The sequence below is a fragment of the Eschrichtius robustus genome, chromosome 7 (genome assembly GCF_028021215.1).
Source record: "Eschrichtius robustus isolate mEscRob2 chromosome 7, mEscRob2.pri, whole genome shotgun sequence".
Taxonomy (NCBI): domain Eukaryota; kingdom Metazoa; phylum Chordata; class Mammalia; order Artiodactyla; family Eschrichtiidae; genus Eschrichtius; species Eschrichtius robustus.
Window position 1 is genome coordinate 133,204,679 of NC_090830.1, and position 21,094 is coordinate 133,225,772.

The 21,094-nt window shown below is 39.9% G+C and overlaps 1 protein-coding gene across 2 annotated transcripts in view; it reads right to left on the bottom strand.

Moving 5' to 3' along the window:
• Nucleotides 1-21,094, bottom strand: part of DHX32 (DEAH-box helicase 32 (putative)) — a 54,727-nt gene that overhangs the window by 33,005 nt on the left and 628 nt on the right. Inside the window, exons 2-3 of one of the 2 annotated variants that reach the window (XM_068548747.1) lie at nucleotides 12,701-12,793; nucleotides 6,723-7,225 (exon numbers count right to left, since the gene is read on the bottom strand). In XM_068548747.1, coding sequence (XP_068404848.1) covers nucleotides 6,723-7,001 — 279 coding nt within the window. In that variant the 5' untranslated portion in view covers nucleotides 7,002-7,225; nucleotides 12,701-12,793. The remainder of the gene's footprint in view (nucleotides 1-6,722; nucleotides 7,226-12,700; nucleotides 12,794-21,094) is intronic. The other variant, XM_068548748.1, reaches the window with a different exon arrangement.

Below are 21,094 nucleotides of genomic sequence, written 5' to 3' on the forward strand. Positions count from 1 at the left end.
AAATATTTGGATGGAAGGATGGATGAAGACATTAGAATAATTGAAAAGAAGGGAGAGAAAGGCTTAGACTCAGGACTTAACATGGGAGAGAAGTAATAAAACCAAGGGACATTTATTTCTAAGGAAGGATGAACAGTACTCACTAGCAGACTAATTATGCGTAAGAGGAAACAAATATTTTAAGATCTCTGACTTAAAATACTAGGGTAATGGCATCGTTAACAACCAGAAATTTAAAAGTAAAATAAAACAGAATGAATGAATGAAGCTAAACAGTAGCATAAAGTGCTTCAAGGGGGAGCGAGGTGTTCAAGGGGAGGGAGAGAACCTTCAGGAGAGCCGGGAAAGTGGTCAGGGTTAAGGTCATCTTGATGGGAGGACATCCAGGTGTAGCCAGCCTGAGATCAACTGCAAAACAGGCCAGGAGCCTAAGTGAGGGGCCAGAGCTAGAGATACACACAGAAGTCCTAGAATTTCAGAGCTGAAAGGAATCTCTGGAAGGCATGTAGGCCACGGCCTCATTTTACACACGAGGAAAGTCTTAGAAGGGTGACTTGCCCCAGTCATCCTGCCAGTAAACAGCACAGCCAGAACCGATCCAAATCTTCCAGTTTCTCGTTCAGCATAATCTCCGCCGGGCCAGGTTGCTCCCGAGAATCTTTATACAAAGGTAGTAACATAAGCCATCAGGTTCTCAACAGTCACCACTTTTTACTACTCTTTCTAGCCTGATAGCAATGTCAGGGGACAGTACTACGAGGACAGCGGGCACTACTTTACACAGCTAGAACTGCTGCTGAAATGACACCATCCAGTTTCACTAAAACACCTGGATATACTCAGTCTGGTTATTATTCTAAGATCCAGGATAGCTGCTTTCAAACTCTAGAATTCTACATGATTCAGATGATTATGGGCCACGTTCCCAAGGTTCTGATTTTGTTTTCTGAGTACACTTCATTTATTTCTATTTACTCACATAAACAAATTCTGCAAGATTAGACTATTACAGTATGTTTATAATGTTATAAACATCATATAGGCCTGGCAGTGGAATAAATATAAACAATCCAACAGTCCTCACTGTTCTTTTTGCCCTCCTCCACAATAGAGCAAATTATTTCACCTATGAGGCAAAGAAAATAATTCAGAAATGGGACAGCTCTTCTAAACATCAGTTCAAATAACCAGCAAAAGACTGAACACATGCATATTGGGCTTAATGTAGGGATGTCTGCTGACACAGCCAAGCTGAAAGTTGAGCACAAGTCACAACTAATTGCAGAGCACTCACCCCATGCAGCTCTGACTGCGTACGATGTATTGCCCCTTTCAGTAAGTCACACATGGATGACGACAGTAAGTGATGCAAATGCAAACTGAAAGGGTCGTCTCTGAACAAAAAGGAGAGACATATGAAATCACCTCTCCTAATTATAACAACTTCCGTGCTTTAGCAGACCTTCTGTGCTTTAGCAGACCTTCCGAATCACTCCAAGCAAGCTACGGCACACTGTGAAGTCTGACGCCTTCGCAAACTCAAAGTATCGGCTGAAAAAAAGTATGATTCAGCAAATGCCAGAAATGTGAACATTTCGTCATTTCAAGGGGCACTAAGATTACAGCTTCACAGGGAACTCTTGCATTCTCTGCACTTATAGCAAATACCGTACCATTCTGCACCCTGATTCTGATTCTCCTCTGGGAGTGGCTTTTTCTTTGTCCCAACAGTACCTTACCCTTCTCACCAATGCATTATGTGCCTTGAGATTTCATGTCTCTCTCTATAGTTTCTCTTTGGAAGATATGCCCCCCCCCCCCGTTCCCTGGCATCTAGAACATACTTTAGTACTTAGCAAAAGGTGTGCAATTTGGTGAACAAAACAGAATACTGTTCTTTTATAACTGAAAAAAACAAACCTATTTACAAATTTACCTGGGCCTTTCAGCAATAGATAACACCCACATTTATATATTTGGTCTAGGAAATTTCCCTACTAGAAATCACAGCTTCACATATTTTCATTCTGAACTCATCCAACAACTTTTTCACATTCTCTCAATCCAGTTTTAAAGGCCATTTTCTGGACTGTGTGACGTGCCACACGTGCTAAAGCCTGAGCGGCGAAGCGGGCTCCGGGTCGCGCAATCAGGATCAGCACAGATGCTGACAGAGCGCGACCGGCTCCTGGCTCTTATCTCCTCCCTGAAAGCAAATCACCGGGACTCTGGCCCATCTGCCGCTACGAGAGTAGGTAAGAGGGGTCCTCCAAGTAACCAAAACCTAATCTACATCAAGGCTTCACCAGCTTGACTTCGTAACTGGAGCTCTACAAGTTGTACAGATTCGGAACGCGAAGCCAAGACGCTCCATGCCCACCCCGGGCAACAGGCAGGAGGCTGGGCTGCTGGACTCTGGGAGGCTGGGGCCCAGGATCCTCGGCTGGTCCTGATCCAGATCGGAACCAGGAGGGCAGCAGAGCAGTCTCATTGCTGCCACCGCAGCAGGAGGACAGCCACATGAGTCACACTGGTGTGGAACCTCCTGCCCCTCCGTCCACGGCTAGAGATTGCGTCCCCTCCTCTAGTGGATATACGAGTAAAGGACGCGAGACAAAAGTCATCTGTGAGACACAACGCTACTACAGTTAAACAAATTCTAGTCCCAAAGGCCCTCAAGCCCTTGTTTTATGTCCCCGGCCTGCCCATGGTGACTGATTCCTCTTCTGGGCCACCCAGGGCGTAGCTGTGCCAAGGTCCCAATCACTCACTTTTATTTAAGTACCAGAATCATGAAATCCAAAGTTGAAAGGAACCATAAGGACCAGCAATTCACCCAAAGGCATGAATCTCTACAGCAACATTCCTGCAGGCGCCCTAAGCTGCCCGATGTGAACCAGAATGTCAGAACTCACTCCTGAGGTGTGGGTCCCCTTCTGCATTAAATGTCACATGTCCCTGGATACCATAATTTGTATACCTCTTGAGTGAACACAGGTAGACTCTGCCAGCAGAAAATGCGGGGTAAGTTACTCAGCTAATAAGGTGGAGTTGTTCTATACCATCCAGCTTCTTAATTTAGGCTAAAGCTCAGGTACGTCATGCTTATTCAGCTCACTAACCCAACCATTTCAGGGGAAATTTCAGGACAAGTAAGTAAATAGATGGTTCTAAAAATATTTCATTCTCTTTTAGACTTTTTCATAAATCTGCCCCAAAAAAGGTAACAAGAAAAGGCTCTATAAATGTATGAAAAGTTGTCCTCTTTTCCAGAGGGCAGTCACAAAATAGCCTTCATACCATCTGCACTAAAGAGAGGTGGAATTTTTAGGATCCAGCAAAACACTTGTGGTCCTCTTTGGAAAGCTTGGGTCTAAAGACAGACTTTTCTTTGAAAGGTTTAAAATGCTGAGGAAAAAGAAAATAGTCTTAGAAGCTCTTTAAAAAATAACCAAGTTGTTTCCAGAATTAAGAAAACAACTGATGCTCCCATTATTTAAATTGGTTTAGAATTTGATTTCTCCTACCCTGAAGATACATATTGCCTTCACACTTAACAGAAACAAGCATGATTTATTAAAATGATCAAGAAGTTAGAGATGACAAGAGAAACCATTGCTAGGTATTAACATAACATATTACATGATAACAACTCTTGCCCTTTAAGATCACAAATTCTAAAAGAAAACTCAAGGAGTATATATTAAAAAAAAAATTTTTTTAAACAATATTGTGGGTTAGCAATTCTGAAACTAAAATTTGAGCATTCTAAAATTGAACAAGTAAAGATATTATGAATAATGAGTGCTAAGTTTCTCATAGTGAAGGGAGTTACAAATATGGAAGTGCGGAAGGCTAGAATGAACGCTGTACAGCTGAACTGGAATCAGAGACATCAGTAGGAACCCATGGTTTTTAAGAAGAGAGAGACAGAAATACAGATAAAACAGAAATATACATAGAGAAAGAAATACAGAGAAATAGAGAGAAACAGAGAAAGACAGAAATCGAAAGAGCTAGAGAGATAGAAGGAGAAGCAGGAGGACCTAGAAGCAACGACAAGTCAATGACCAACGGGCATTTAGCACCCATCTCCTGGTTTTTAAATACAATTCCCCACTAAAAGGAACCACCAGGGCTCCTTGAGAAAAATGGCTGTTTCCAAGACTGGAGCAGGGAACATACTAGATGAGCCTATAACATCTTACTGGGCCAGAAAGCAAAGAAATGCTCAGAGAATGATGTCAAAAGAACACAGAAGGCATCCTGAAGGGGTTCCCATAGGCCACATTGGGGACAATTTGAGCAACAAAATAAATGGGCTTCGTAATGAATTATCACCTACAGAATAAAATAAGAATTCATGAGTCCACACTGACATAAATAAATGAATAAATAAATAAGGAAGAAGAAAAAGCTCAGTTTTACGGAAGAATTCCAAATATTAAATGTATTGATAGAAGGAATTTCAGAAATAGAAAAATCACCATTTGGTTACTACCGTGTAATAACGTCAAAGGTAAGAATCATCCAAGGATGCTAAAATTAGTAGCTGGAGGCACGACAAGAAGCAGACTCTACATAGTCTCCAAGTATCTCCCCATATCTCTTAAATGATAGGGGGGGAATTGTAACTTGACGATAGAGATCAAGACAGTCACCACCTTACCAAGTTATCAAATTTAACATCACCAGTCATGGGAAAAATCTTCTGTCTCCTGCTACGATGTCCTGAGGAGGACACATAGCACTTCCTGTGCTCTTCCTGCCACAAACGCAAAATTGGAATCTAATCCAAAGGAAACACCAGACAGATTCAAACTGAGGGATGTTGTACAAAATACCTAACTTGTACTCTTCAAAAATGTTGCGGTCGTGAAGGACAAGGAAAGACTGAGAAGCTGCTTCAGATCAAAGGTGATTAAGGAGAAATGACAAAGAAATGCAATGTAACTTTGGATTGGATTCTGGACTAGAATTTTTTTTTTTAATTACAAAGGTCCTTAGTGGGCAAACTGATGAAATTTGAATGTTATAAGTTAGATTTTGGTAATTATATTGTGGCTAGCCCTGTTTTAGTAGATATTGCTGAAGTATTTGGAGGTGAAGGGTATCATATCATCAACTGACTCTTAAAATGTTCAGAATAAAAATCTGTGTGTGTGTATGGAGAGAGAACGATAAAGCACGTGTGGTAAAATGTTAACTTTGGTGGAATCTGGGTGAAGTATATGTGGAAAATCTTTGTACTATTTTTGCAACTTTTTGTAAGTCTGAAATTATTGCAAAATAAAAACTTTAATTTTTTTTTTTTTTTTTTTTGGCTGCGTTGGGTCTTCATTGCTGTGCGCGGGCTTTCTCTCGTTGTGGCGAGCGGTGGTTACTCTTCATTGCGGAGCATGGGCTCTAGGCCTGCGGGCTTCAGTAGTTGTGGCACGTGGGCTCAGTAGTTGTGGCTCGTGGGCTCTAGAGCGCAGGCTCAGTAGTTGTGGCGCACGGGCTTAGTTGCTCCACGGCAGGTGGGATCTTCCCGGACCAGCGCTCGAACCTGTGTCCCCTGCATTGGCGGGCGGATTCTTAACCACTGCGCCACCAGGGAAGCCCCTAAATAATTTTTAACTTGCCACTTGTCCACAGAAACCAGGAAAATTATAACCCTTCAGTTTTCATCATTAGCTTCTTATGACAAACTAAATCATTCACTGTAGCAACAAGTCATCACAACAAACAGAAAATCATAATAAACCCTTGATACTGGCAGCTATAAACAAGATTAAAGAAAAAAAAATACCTATTGTCCATTTCACCCCTCTTCAAGTTCCATTTAGAACAAGTAAGCCTCAGAGGTAATAAAAACCTTAAAGCAGCAAAGTATAGTAGAAAGAGTTCTTAGAATTCCAGCTCAGAAAGTTATGTGACATTCATTAGACAAATTATCAAACCCCTCTGGGCCAGGGTTTCATCATCTGAAAAATGAAGGGGTTCTATCAGATTATCTCTGTGGTCTACTCTAATTCTTACATCATGAGAACCTACAAATGAATTTCATAATAAAAATACTTATTGCTTGCTTTACAATTTAAGAGTAAAATAGAGATCTCACTCAAATCAAACTTCAAGTTCAAATATAACAACAATAAACTGGCCAGTAAATAGTCATTAGCTATCTATCCTAATTCTTTCCTCCTTTTTAGATCCTGAAGTGTGTGGCTCTAGGCCTGGATCATATTTGGCCATTCAGTTATTTCTTACAGTCTGGAAAATAAGAATTTCCTTGTGCTTTTGACTTTCTGTAACTTAACCAACTTCACCAATAAGCATATCCGCACATCCTGATTATCAGACTGCTGGACATGTAAACATGGCAGTTAATCCCAAAACCTATGGCAGGCAAATAACATCTATCACATCTTTTAAAATATAATATGCACAACAAAATAATTTGAATAGATTTTTCTGCTATTCTAAAGAACATTCAGTGGTACAATAAACATAATTAATATCCACATAAGTATTAACTTTTATTCAGCTGGCTTTCATAAAGAAATTTAGGGAAGCAACTTAATTGTTGTGCTTGAATTGCTGATGCTCTTTTTTGTTTTGTTCTTTGGTTTAGATAATATCATTATTAGAACAGAACACTATGCTGTGACACTGTAATTATTTAAGTAATAAAAAAGTACAACATACAAAGCAAATGCTTTTTTGTAGCGGCTACTCACCTGAGAGCTCTTGCCACATTTAGCATCTCCTGAAACGATCACAATTTGACTTTGAAGCAGATTCTCCATAAAGGAGTATTTTTCCTTCCATATTGGAAGATCTTCTCTTTCTTTCAGAAGTTTATAATAACGTGATGAATATGGCAATCCATCAAAAGGGTTAAGTTCCAGATCCTCACAGGCCAAAATCCCCTCCTCATCCCCCTCACTGGAATCGAGGGATTCAGGAAAATAGCGTTTTTCAGAGGAAGAGTTTGGACATTCCAGTTCTTCTTCCATCTTGTCCAAGTGAGCTTAAGCAGGTGGCATTCTACAATAACCCACTGCAAATAGAGTTGAAAGTCCACATATACAAACTCAGATGTCCCAATCTCTAGGACTTCAGTTCAAGGTTTTAGCAAGCTGAATTCCTCAAATCTGCGTCTGTTCTTCTTTGCTGCATTAGCTACTGTGCTGGCTCACCAGCACTCTTCAGCATGTTAAGTGATTGTCAATAAACCACGCTAAACAGAAACAAAAAAAAGAAGGAAAATCAGGTACATATACATACAAGATGTTCAAAAGAAAAAGCATACGCATTCAAAAATAAAACATGATTTTTCCTGTTAACTGGTTACTGTCTGTCATTTCTGCTGTCTGTTTAAAAGGCCAGGAATAATATAGGTTAATTCTTAAAGTCTGGTTGGCTGCAGTTTTTTCCTGGCCAGTTTGGAAAACAATTCCACACTGGACCTGGTGCTCTCTGCCTGATCTGCCTCTATCACAGGTCCCTGCATCTTGATTGGCAGTGAATAGAAAGCAACAGGGGGACATTGTGAGTGTGAGCCTCAATCACGTGGTCACTAATCCCACTACAAAAGAGATGCCAGACCCTATAAAAGGGAAAATTGTGAGGGCCTGGGGAGTGTTCTCCAACACTGGCTACAAGAGTCTACTATTTATTTATTTATTTAGTATTAAGAACTCCTCTAGTTTAAAGGAGAATATTAAAAAAAATACTTCATTTTACATTTGCTTGTGCCAGTTTACAAAGTCAAGTGAGTGGGTTTCTTATTTTTTTCCATCTGAGGCTATGGCTAGCTTTTGTTAATGAGGTCTTTGTTTGCTTAATTAAACCAGTAACCTCAAGCATATTTCTCGAGATTCCTGGGTCTTGAGCCCAGTAATGTCATATTCAAGAGGCAATAAAATACATTTAATTTAAATGAAGAAGTGAAAAATTGCCTAAGAAAAGGTAAAATTTACGCTAGTAACACTCCCTACGTGTCAGGTAAGGGGTCCTTCCTTTTCCAATCACTGGTGATTTTTTAAAACTCTAATCAGTATTGCTGGAAATAAGCACCTTTTCACGTCAATCAAGGGAAAACTAAAAAGACAGAAAAACTCGAGTATGAAAGAACAAATAATAAAATACATTTCATGATATCTTGTCACTCAGATCACTCTTTTTACAGCACCCCATTTATCGGAACTATTGCTTTTTTTTCTTTTAATGTATAACACACCACTTTATTTTTTTAACTTCCTTTTTAAAATTTTTTTCAAATTTATTATTTTTTAAATTTATTTGGCTGCGCCAGGTCTTAGTTGTGGCATGCGCAGGGTCTTTCTTTTTTAGTTGCGGGATCTTTTTTTTTTAGTTGCAGTGTGTGAACTCTTAGTTGCGGCGTGCGAACTCTTAGTTGTGGCGTGCGAACTCTTAGTTGCGGCGTGTGGGATCTAGTTCCCTGACCAGGGATCGAACCCGGGCCCCCTGCATTGGGAATGAGGAGTCTTAGCCACTGGACCACCAGGGAAGTTCCGGAACTATTGCTTTAGATTGTCAGAGTTAGTGGGCTCAAACGGCTAGCTCCTAATCGTAAGTAATAAAAAAAAAAACCTCCCCATTGGTCAAGCCAGGCTCCAAGGAAACAGTCAATCACTTAAGAAACATTCGCTGAGTGCCTTTTCCGGGCTTAAATTAATAAACTAGGCACCGGACACCCACTTACTTTGGGGGTAGGATGAAGAGTAGGATAGAATTTTTAAAAAGTCACATACAAATAGGCCAAAAGAGGGAGAAACCAGAGCGGGGAAAGGACGTTTTGGCTCTATGAAGGTAGAGTTCTTCAAAATTCATTCTAAAAACCATTGTTTCAAAATTATAATGGAATTATAATGTTGTGATAACACAAATGCAACATGGATTAACTCTACAATTCTTCACTGCCCCATGGCTGAGACCAGATCCACAGAATAGCTCCGAAAACACAATAGCCTGAGATCACAGGACAAGCTAACTTTGAGAAGGTATCCAAGAGTCAGAAAATTCTACTGCTTAAGAGAAGTTAACATTTAGTTTTATATTCAATTTTTGTTTTGTTCTGATTAGAATCCCTTCCAAGGATCTCATCGTACATGTAAATTAAATTACTGTAATGACCAATGATTGCCTTAGGTACTATTTCTGAATTGTTTTAACTTAAAAACAAACAAAAAAGCAGAGCTATTATTTTTACCAAATATGTGTCCTTGAAATGTTTCTCTTAATTTTATAGCACTCCCTAAAAGTGTAATGATCTTGTAATTAAAGTAAAATCTTACTTATAAAGTATTTACCACTTTGAATCCTCGGGGAACAGTCACGTTTTCTGAATAGTCATCTTTCTAGAGATGTAAGGCTCATCTAGCCCCTTCATAACACATACAATGTGTACAGATACATCACCCACTTCTCTGTTATGGTGATTAAAAGATGACCACAGATTCTCTACCACTGCTCCCATGGAGAGGTGGGGCCTATTTCCTTTCCCCTCGAGTCTGAGCTGGCCCTGTGACTCACTATGACTAAAAGAATGCAGTGAAGTGATGATCAACTACTTCCAAGGCATTCACATGCTTGAAACACTTCCCGTTGGAGCCAGCTGTCATTCTGTGAGATGCGCAAGGCACAGGGAGAGGCCACTGGGAAGAAACCAAAGGTTGGCGTCTGTTTTCAGAAAGCACAGACCGCCAACCATGTGGGTGAGCCGTGGAAGATGCTCTAGCCCAGTAAAGCCTCCAGATGACCACAGGCCCAGCCAACAGGACACCCAGCAGAAGGAGCCAAGTCAACCCAAAGAACCATGGGAAGGGTACATGGTCACTGTCATAAGCTGCCAAGTGCCAGCAACAGATAACCAGACTTCTGCCTACTAAACAGAGTACACTCAGAATTCAACGTTTTCTTCATAACTCAACATCACCAGTACATTGGTTCCTATAACACAATGATGATTTCAAATTTCCCTGAAGTGACAGGGGTCAAACCCAGACTGCGGCCCCAGAGTCCTCCTTTCTCTGGGGATTCAGTACCCACGTCACACTGTGGTCAGCTCATTTACCTGGTGAGGCCATTCTCTGCTTCTCTAACCTGCTCTCCTACTTGGCATTTAGAAACCAGTTAGGCTTGTTTGACAGAAATACTTGTAATGGTTGAGTCCACAAAGGGCTCTACGCTGAATCCAATGAATCTGAAGGGTAAAGCTATGAAGTCTGTGACCTCTATTTCCAGTTCTCTCAGGACCTTTTTACTGCGATATAGACTGAGTTCCAGATTTGGAGGGGGGGAGTGGCTGAGTTTTGAGCCCACCCGACTCCCACGACACACCTCTCCTCATTTACCCAGCAACTGGCATCAGTCATGTCAATGATTTTCTCCTAGATGTAATTAAATACATACAAAAGATCCATGTCTTAGCCTTTGGCAAATTTAATAGTACTAACCTAAATAAAGGAAAACACATAATACGGTAGGCTACATGCCACTCAAAATAGAATTTAATAAAAACTGTTATCAGTATAAACAACATTCTACTACAATAATTTTAAACCTGAAAGATTGGCATTTGCTCCTTTTCAAAGCTATGCTACCTGAGATTGTAGATTACAAAACTCATCAAAGACTGCCCTTTGAAGTGAATCTATTACAACTCTTCAATGAGTATTTATGATAATAATACATATCTAGTGTAACATGAAACCACCTCACCAAGGAAAGAATCAGAAGTTGATGTAAGATGAGCTATGTGTTAGCCATTTATATTTTGGCTCTGGTCCAGTAATTCTAGTAATGTAAATGTAGTTCATAGACAACGAAGGATAGTTTGCAAGGGACTAAGTGAAACAAGATTGTGAAATTTGTCCTGAATAACTGTTTCACTGTTCAATGCTCCTCTTCAGTATTTCTCTCCATGTTCAATTTAATATAAATGTGTTCTTCAGACCTACCAAACTCTCAAATGTACCATTTTAGCAATTGCAGAGATCTGGAGATTTCCCAACACTTAGTCTCTGGACCTCTTCCCTTTTCTCTCTATAATAGGGCCCACATGGTCTCATCCTGTTTCATGGCTTTAATGCCATCATATGTGGAGGACTCCCATTTATACATCCTGTCAATCCTCTCTCCTAAACTTCAGGTCTCACATATCCAACTACCTACTTGTCATCTCCAACTTGGATATTTAACAGGCATTTCAAACTTTACGTATCCAAAACTGAGCTGTGATATTTGCCCCAAAGCCATAAACCTGGTCTTCTCATCTTCTTCCTTTTAATTGCTCAGACCAAAAATTTTGAAGTTATTCTTCATTTCTCTTTATCGCAAATTCCACATCTGGTCCTTCAATGGATGTGCAGAATAACAGCCTCCAAAGATGTGCACGTCCTAATCCCCGGGATTTGTGAATATGTACTTTGCTTGACAAAAAGGGCTGCAGATGTGATTAAGTTAAGGACCTCGGGGATAGGGAGATTATCCTGGGGGGTCCAAGCTAATCATAAGAATCTGAAACTCAGAGAGCCGTTCTCAGCTATAGTCAGAGGGAGATATGACCATGGAGGAAGGGTCAGGGAGATGCAACGTGTTGGCTTTGAGGATGGAGGAAGGGGCCGTGAGCCGTGATGTGTGTGACCTCTAGAAGCTGGGATTCTCTCCTACTGGCTCTAGAAAGCAGCACAGCCCTGCCGACCCCTTGACTTTAACCCAGTGAGATCCTGTGATGGACTTCTAACCGAAGCACTGTAAGATAATAAATTACCACTAAATTTGTGGTAATTTGTTACAGGAGCAATAGTGAACTAATACATCTGATCATGTCAGCTCTACCTTCAAAATACATCAAGAACCCCATACGTTCTACTGTGAACAGCTGGTCTGAGCCACCATCCTCTCCCCTGGATTACTGCAATAGCCTCCTGACTGGTCTTGGTTCCACCCTTCGTCTCTTGGAGTCAAAGTGATCCTGTTAAAGTCAGCTCACGTCTCCTCTGCTCAAAAATTTCTAATGGCTTCCCATTTCATCTTACTCCAAGGAAAAGCCACAATCCTTAATAGGATCTACAAGTCCCGTGGGACCTACAGCCATCACCTGTCTGCCCTCGTTTCCACCGGCTCCCTCCCTTGCTCACTCTTCTCTACCACGTGGCCCCTCACTATTCCTCAAACACACGGCACATGCCTGCCTCAGGGACTTCACGCCTGCTCTTCTCTCCTTCTGAAATGTCCTTTCCTCAGATATCCAAATGGCCAGTTCCCTTACTTCCCAAAGATCTTCATCAAATGTCAACTCTGTGAGGGCTTCCCTGCCACCTGGCTGCCCTGTCTGAACTTCTATCCACACCCCCGTGCCCCAAACCCACTTCCTAGCTTCTTAACCTGCATTATTTTACCTCTTTATTTTGTTTATTGTTGGTGTCCTCCACCAGATTGCAAGCACCCTGAGTCAGGGATGTGTCTATTTTGCTCCCCACACCTACAGCAGAGCTGACACATAGAAAGCATTCAATAAATATCTGTCGAATGAATGAGTGAATGACGTTATTAGCACGTCAGGGATACTGTTGTTTGACTTTCCAGGTTGCCCTCGATTCAGTCAGTGACCAAGTCCTTCAAAATTCGGGATTCTGTTCCTTCCATCTCCCTCGTCTTTCATCCCCAGATGCCCGTGACCACCTACCTTTCTCCTCAGTCTCTCCACCGCAATCTCTCTTGCACAGATTTGCACTTTCATTATTTCACTCTCCTCAAAGTTCCAGTTAGCTTGCTACTGCTGAATGAACAGAGTTGAAACACTTCTGTCAGGAACTCACTATGTTTCTGGATTTCGGTTACTTTTCTGTCCCCTTTCATTAGTGATATAGAATAGACCCCTGCTGTTTTTAAAGCATATGGCCTGAAATTTTGGTGAATCACCACAACCATCAACTGAAATATTTGTGCAAGCTCTTGAGTTTTCCCTTGAACCACATACCCAAACCACAGATTAGCTCCTTTTGTAACATTTATTAAGGCTGTTTCTTTCTTGGTGACTTGAGAAGAGGGATTGTGTGGAAAATCACAGAGCTGCACTGAGATTCACATAACAGCGTTGTCATGCTTGCTCCAGCAGACACCTGATCTTTCGGGCCCCTTGTAAATAACCAGTATGAGGAGGCAACATCCCTAAGTATTAGGGAACTACTGAACTATCTGTACTACTTACTGTCTTTCCCCCATATTTTCAGTCTCTCTACTTGAACCATTATTGAGCTATACCTTCTTTGGCAATTTCCAGAGTCTGAACCCAAATATATGGGTACTCGGTTAGCAATTAAAGGCTGCGTAGATAACCAATCACTTTCTGTTCTTTGGGGGTTTTATGCTTTTAAGAGTAACATCTGATTGTATTTTACTACAGGTATTATTCTTAATCTAATTAAGAATTAAGTTTTCTCTATTCTCTATTCTCAAGTTTTCTCATCTTCAATGCCTATATTTTCATGGCTTCCATTTTCTTATTCAACCAATACCTGAGTGCCTACTAAGTACCTGCCCTGTGAACATGGGGGTGACACATGTGAACAGGCAGGGCTGGGTCCTGTCCTCATGGGGCATATAGTCTAGCTGAGGATGAAGGTGAGGTGTGAAACAAAGACTCTTAATCTTATAGTCAAGTAAGTAAAAGAAGGAAAAATGGCAGGTATAGAATAGGAAAAATAAAAAGACCCTGGGACAGGTAAGTTCATAGATGAGACAAGGGCCACATCACAATAGACTTGATATGCTATGATAAAGAGACTGTGTTTTATTTTAAGTGCCATGGGTCTAACTCACCGAGTCATTTCTTGATCAAAATTTTTATTTTTTTACTCTTTTTGCTTTTCTTTACAATTTTCCAAAATCTAATGTATTACTCAATTTTCTAAATATTATCTATAATTTTTCTAACACCTACCTTCAATTTTCTTAAAGTTATTACTGAGATCAAGTTCTAAAAGAGTTGGTGACAGTTGAATGTAAATGGCAGAATAGAACAGATAGTGGGGTTATGAGCAAGCTTACCAAATAGGGCAGTAAGAGAAACCAATGAACCATTTTCATGTGAAAAATTATAAGAATTATTAAAAACTAAGTAACATTTCTTGACTTTGAGTGTTTATAATTATTTTCACTTAGGTCTGGGAAAATAGGCCTCTTCTATGATCTAAGTCACAGCCAATCGTTTTTCATCTCCATTGTTTAGGGAAAGGGTTCTTTCCCTAAACACACCCAGACTTTGCCTTTTAAAAAATTATTCTTTTAATATGACTCCCAAATTTGTTTTGACACTATTTACCAATGCATTTTTCTTGAAGAATCTGTGCTAATTTTTATTGAAAGTTTTAAAGTAATTTAATATCTATTTAATGTCTCTTCATATTCTGCAGAACAGGAAATTATTTGTTATTCAAATGTTTGCAAACAGGATCAAATAGACAATCAGTAATGTCTTAAAAATCCTAGAACCTAAGGATGAATCTTCTATAATACTAATATCAAAAAGTTATACTTTTGTCAGTTATATTTAAAAACTAAGATATTCCCTAGTGTTGCAGATTTCTGAATCTCCCAGGAAAAACACAACCTTAATAAAGTAAACCCTGATCTCCATTATGAGAGTACAAATGCTGAAAAAATAAAGGCATTAATTCTGTCCTTTTACAGGCGCAGGTCAGCAAAAGGAGACATCTGCCTACGTGGAACCTTTGGAATGAAGCTGTAACACTAACACAAACACTCACCACACGTACTCAACACATTTACTCAGGTTTTCACTTTGTGTCCTCTAGCTCTAGGTTTATGATAGACTTCCTTAGGTCAAGATCCGTTTCGGAGCCATCCTTGCGAAGTCTACAATATATAGGGCTTTGCACAGATTATGTGATCAATAAATATTATCTGAAATAATAAATGATATACTTGTGAACCACGATTATAATGTTTAGAAGAAAGAAGGTTAATGAGGCATTACGAGTGAATAATAACTCTTCAGGATAAAGGGCCATTATTTTTTTTGGAGAATGGGATCATTAGTCCCATATTCCATGCCAATTCTATTCAAAGTGCTTGTTTGCGGCAAGATAAGGAGCTTAAACCAGAATGTGAATTAACTCACTGCTCCCTTCACTGAAGAAGTCTTGCTGTTAAACTGAAATAAACAGTATGATTAGTGCCATAGTCTATTTACATGCTGGTACCAGCTCCTAATCTCACTGCAAACCAGTAACAGTTTGTGGACGGGCACTGGTCTGCAGACCACACTTTGAAAAGAAAGGTTCTATACAACCACTGAAGTTGGACTAGTACTAATGATAACAATAATAATGATGAGAATTCTACCAATTAGCCTTTACAGAGTGCTTACTGGGTGCCAGATGCTATAAGTACTTAAGCACTTTATATGGATTACTTCATTTAAACTCTTAAGGACCCCATGAGGGTTTACTTTATTATTTCCATTTTTTCAAATGAGGGAATTTAAGCCTTCAGGAGCTTAGTTAATTTATTCAGCTTTGAGATGCTCATCTGTGGTGCTGCAGGTGCTGAAGTCCTGCAGTCTGAGCTCAGCTTCGCCCCAGGTACGTGTACAGCGTGCGCTTAACGACATCGTACCACACTGCTTCCTGACTGCGCTGAAGAATGTGGGCTCCCACTGCAACACTGTGGGGTGAAGAAATACTTGATATTATGGGAGATGTCAGGCAGGGTGGTCTGCAAAAAATACCGTAAAACAAATAATGTGCAGTTCTTTTACGGGAAGAAAAACATAGTTGTAATCACCCACGTGAAGTTACAGTCAAATACCTAATATGTAAACTTTATTTTCTAGGCGTGTTATATTTTAATTGAAACAATGGACTTAACGTTACTGGGAGTTTTAGAAGATTACCCCTTTGCTTTCCTTTGTTTTAATTGGCTCAGAGCTCCCAAAAAGCACATCCTACTGGTTTCTAGTATCTACTTAAAACCTTTCTTGAACAAGGTAAGGTAAAAATTCAGAACTTATTTTAAAAACCTTATTTCTAGACTCCTAAAGTTGACTTTGTCTTGATTTTAAGTAAGTAAATCAAATTAATCAGCTACTTAAAAATACTCAAATGAAAAATGATTCACTTTTAACTCAATATTGGCTCATACCAAATACAGCTTGAATAACCAATCCTGCACAATTAATTTGTTAAAGAATCCTACATTCTGCTGGTAGTCTGCATCTACAGAAAGACTTCCCAAGCTCAAGCAATGCTTATGTATCATAATAACATATTACTCCCCACATATAAGTTTGTAAATCAAGGGTTTGGTTAGACTCTCAAATGGCTGGGTCACTCAGTGCTTTTCAATATTATTTTGGTGTTTTTTTAACTGAATAATTTTCTAAAAACTAACATTTGAGTAAAAGCAGAGTTAATGAAGTATGCTAAAATATTAATTTGGCTCATGTATGTAGTCGAGTTAGCTATCTGAGCAAATGGGTGGGAGCCAATCACAGCTGAAATCTAAAGAATAGGTTACTGCTGGCCTCCCCGGGGAAGTCAGCGTATTTATTGGACCTCCACCGCACACGAAGCCAACTTTGACCCATTTTTTTTAAAGACAGTATTTGCTTGAGGCATTATCATATCTCCTGGAGTTACATTTTGCTCTAAACGGAGATCATGAAAAAACCACAAATCAGGAAGTTTTGTTCTTTGCGAACAAAGCAATGGGTAGCCGTTTTGCATCACCTTTAACAAAGCAATAATAAACTGATAAACTGTGTTGTGTGCTCTGGGGCAGGTGGAGGGAAGCACTGGGCTGGCCAGAAAGTTCGTTCTGGGTTTCCCATAGGTGCTATGGAAAAACTCGAACGCACTTTCTGGCCAGCCCAGTGTAATCATTTCAGGGAATGCTGGTACATGAGCCCTCTAACAGCAGGCATTCTGTTTTATTAATCTTTCCAGATTTTCAGCTTACTTTTCTGGTCCCTCCTCTTTAGTCTCCTTGTGTTCTTCCACCGCACCCTGCTCCTCATACAAGATATCTGTGTACCCCAGAGTTCTGTCCTTGACCCTCTTCTCGTTCCACACCATCTCCCTGGGGAATCTCATCACATTTTAACTTCAATTACTGAATGCTTCATCCAAATTTCTATCTTCATCCCAGGCGTCTTTCTACAGTTCCAGACACACATGTCCAACTACTGCTTATGGGACACCCCAACTCAGATGACAGGCAATTGCAGTGTTAACATTCGGAACTGAGCTCATCATCTGCCCCATTCCTTACACTCCTGAAAAAGAAAAAGATGTCTTTCCTTCTTTCCTGTTCCAGATTCAACAATTGACAGAACAATCCCCCCTCAGCGGGGAGACAGCCCTGGCTTCTCCCTCACCTTCACCCCCTCCCCAACACCAACTCCGCCTCTCTCAGCCGTCCCTCCTCCTGATTCCCACCAACACCGCCTTAGTTATGTTAACATTTTTTCACGGGATTACTGCAAAATCTCCAATTTTTTTTTTTTCTGCATGTACTTTTGGCTCTCCATCAATGTCATTCACAGGCTGCCAGTGATCTCCTTCAAATGCATAACTGATCATGTCGCTGACTCAAGTACTTTTTATTGCCTTCAAGATAAAACCTCACTCCCAGGTTCTTTCTGATTTAGCCTGCATTTGCCTCTCCAGCCTCACTTCCTTCCACTCCCTTCTAATAAGTTCTCTCTGCTCCAGCCACAATGAACTTTTGCCTAGAGTTGGCCTCCCATGCCTCCCTGCCTTTGCTCAAGCTCCTCCTCTGCCTAGGAAGCCCTCCTGCCCCCACATACAATCCATCTGGGCATTTCCTAGTCCCTTTATGAACAGCGACTCCGGAACCGAGGAAGCACCTAACACACTATGGATGCTCAAAATAAATGTTTGCTGTATGCTGGAATCAATAACAGCCCTCTACATTTAATAAATTCTTTGCAATATAGAAGGTATTTTCATTCATATCTATAATCACATTTACTTTATTTCTATTCTCACAACTTGACTATTAGACAACCATTGCAGGTTTTATTATCCCCAGTTATCAATGAGGAAATAATAGCTCCTGACTTTCCCAAGGTGGCAGACCTAGAAATTAATGCAATCATCCCTGACTAAAGGCTTGTCCTCTTTCTATTCTTATTCTACTTAAATTATCAGGTACATGCCGAAAACCCACTATGAGCTAAAAGGAATACAGAAGAAGCCTAGGTCATGGACTTAGCTCTAAAATGTTTAATCTAATCAGAGGCCAAGACCCACACACAAAAAATGAAAGAAAACTACACGAAAGTAGAGTGTGTGTGTGTGTGTGTGTATATATATATATATATATATATAAAACAGCCAACAAAGACCTATTGTATAGCACAAGGAACTATACTCAATATTTTGTAATACCGGTAAGGGAAAGAATCTGAAAAAAAAAAAAAAAATATATATATATATATATGGCTGAGTCACTGTGCTGTATACCTGAAACTAACATGAAACTAACACGATATTGTAAATTAACTATACTTCAATTAAAAAATAATATTCTAAGAAAAAAAAGAAAGTATAGTATAGTATAGGGATAAGTGCCAAAGCGCCCCCAGTAGGAAAGAGAAATGCATTCAGTGGGCAGTCCCCTAACCTGGAAGACTTCCCAGATGGGAACTGGGGGTGTGGGTGCCATGGCTCTGTAGCCCGATTATACTACGAATGATTGAAAGAGCTAAGAGATGGGCATTTCTTGAGTCCAACAATTTGAGTGCAGACCATGACAGGTCTGGAGAACAGAAAGGAAACAGCAAAAATGGAAATATAATTGTTTTCTGCCTTTGACTGAACTCCTTATGAGTTTCAGAAAGTAACAGAGAAAGAGGAAAAAGTATTCTCACTCTGGCAAAATAACAAACAAAAATCCAAAAACAAAAATGAAAAACTTCCTCTGACTTAAGATAGTAAGTTTACTAAATGGAAATAACACATTCATTTGCTTTGTTTTCTTTCCTTCCTTCTTCTTTTTTAAATCATCCTACTCGGATTAAATAATGTTAACTTCCTACTGGAGTTACTTTTACTTTGAATTCTGATGTGGACAAGAGATTTAAATAAGAAAAACAAAGGCTACTCTTACTGGCTACCTTGCTATTCCCTGTGACAGTGCTTTGGCTTGCTACATTTAGTTGAGCATCAATCAGCAGAGTAAATAATAATGTAACTATTCTATCCAGTGATGAGCTTGGAAACTTTTCTAAAAATCAGGACTTCATTGTTTTTAACTTGACCACCAGTAACACCCTGAAAATGACAGTGAAAAGAAACAGAAAACAAAGTAGTAGAAAATCCCCAAAGGGACAACCAATACCTTTACCATTCATCTCTACTCCTAGGACATTAGCAACCTTCTGACCTCAGGATATTTCCTCCAAAAATAAAGCGCATCCTTTACCTAGAGCGATTTCTCTAAAGCTCTTCTCACTCATTCAACAGACATTTAACAAGTACATTGTACTAGGGCTGGAGGAAGAGAAACTGAATGTTGTCCCTGCCTTAGACATCTTTGTACCTCCCCCTCCTCCCACTCCCCCCCCCACCACCAGTCATTTCTTCCATTGGTACACTATCCCCTAAAATCCAATGTTGCTTTTCAGTTGCCAAAGTCACCTGTTACCTAAAATATTTCAGTGCAAGATTTCCTCAATGTCAAGTTCATAACTACTGATAAAATCATTCATCTATAATACAAAGTATTCACCAATGCATAGCTCCATTTTTCCAACCTTAAAAATCTGCATGCAACTACTAAACTCCTGAGTCCTTGTTACTCTGGCACGAAGATCTACAATGTTGCTTCTTATTTTTAAATACAAATGCCTAATCCTTTACTATATGGGAAATTTTAACCCTACTTCTTTTTTTTTTTCCTGCTAATAAAAGCCAAGTTTTCATCACTATCTTATCACATTGACTAAGATATTATTAATGAGCACCATTATGTTTGTTTCTTGGATGAAAAGACCAATTCATGATTTTGCTAATGATGTGAAAACTAGAGTTTGAAAAGACTGTACTACCAAAGTACTGTTGATCTTAGATGCTTTCTGTCTAAAAACCCATCCCCTGTCTCTACGTAACAGGAACAGGTATTTAAGGTACCATGAAGTGTTTACTTTCCAACCTCAATTTATTACTTTAATATTTTAGCTTATGAATTACGGATTCTGTATATACCACACTGCTTGTCGATATCCACACAAAAACCTTCTTGCTGTGACAATTAATCTGAAAATGTCCCCATATAGTCTGGGAGGGGAAAGCCTAATTTGGTGGAATATAATAAATGTCCCTTTTCATCACAGGATATATGCTTCTCAGGTTCAATTAACCTCTGAATGATTCTAAGAGAAAAGTAATTCTCCTTGATGTTCCTTGTCTACAGAGTGTAAATCTCTCTAGCGGCAAAGAATGAGTAATCACTTACATGGCCGCAAAAGGCCTCTTTTCATTTCCCTCAAGTACTGTCTAGAGCAGCAGGAGGAATTGATGGAGGGGCCATAATCTCCAGCATGAGTACTAAATCAATCATGCCATTTTCCTCCCACCTGCACTTTCATTCTCGTCCTTTTCCTTCTCTCTTCTCCATTTTTCCCTCCTCCTTACAATCGTTTTTCTTAACCTACAGCACTCTCCCCGTGGTTTGAATTTTTACAACCTACCAGATAAAATCCCTGGTGACCCTCAAAGCTTCCTTACCTGCATCAGTGTTTTAAAAACAAATATTAGGAAAGACTACGGTGTGGGATCACGTTACACTTGTTTCACATACCTATAAAGTTTTGGTACAGAACGTGTGGGCTGATGCCACAACTCAATCGAACACCGGGAGGGCTGAAACAAACACACACACACAAAAACTAACTCAACCGGAAAGATCCGACTCGGGCCACCGCCTGAAATGTGACACTTGGGATGACAGTGCAATGCGGAGTGAAGGAATTCTCCCGGGTTTCAGGATACAAGGGACACACTCGGCCCACTGCTGACGACAGAAGAGGCTC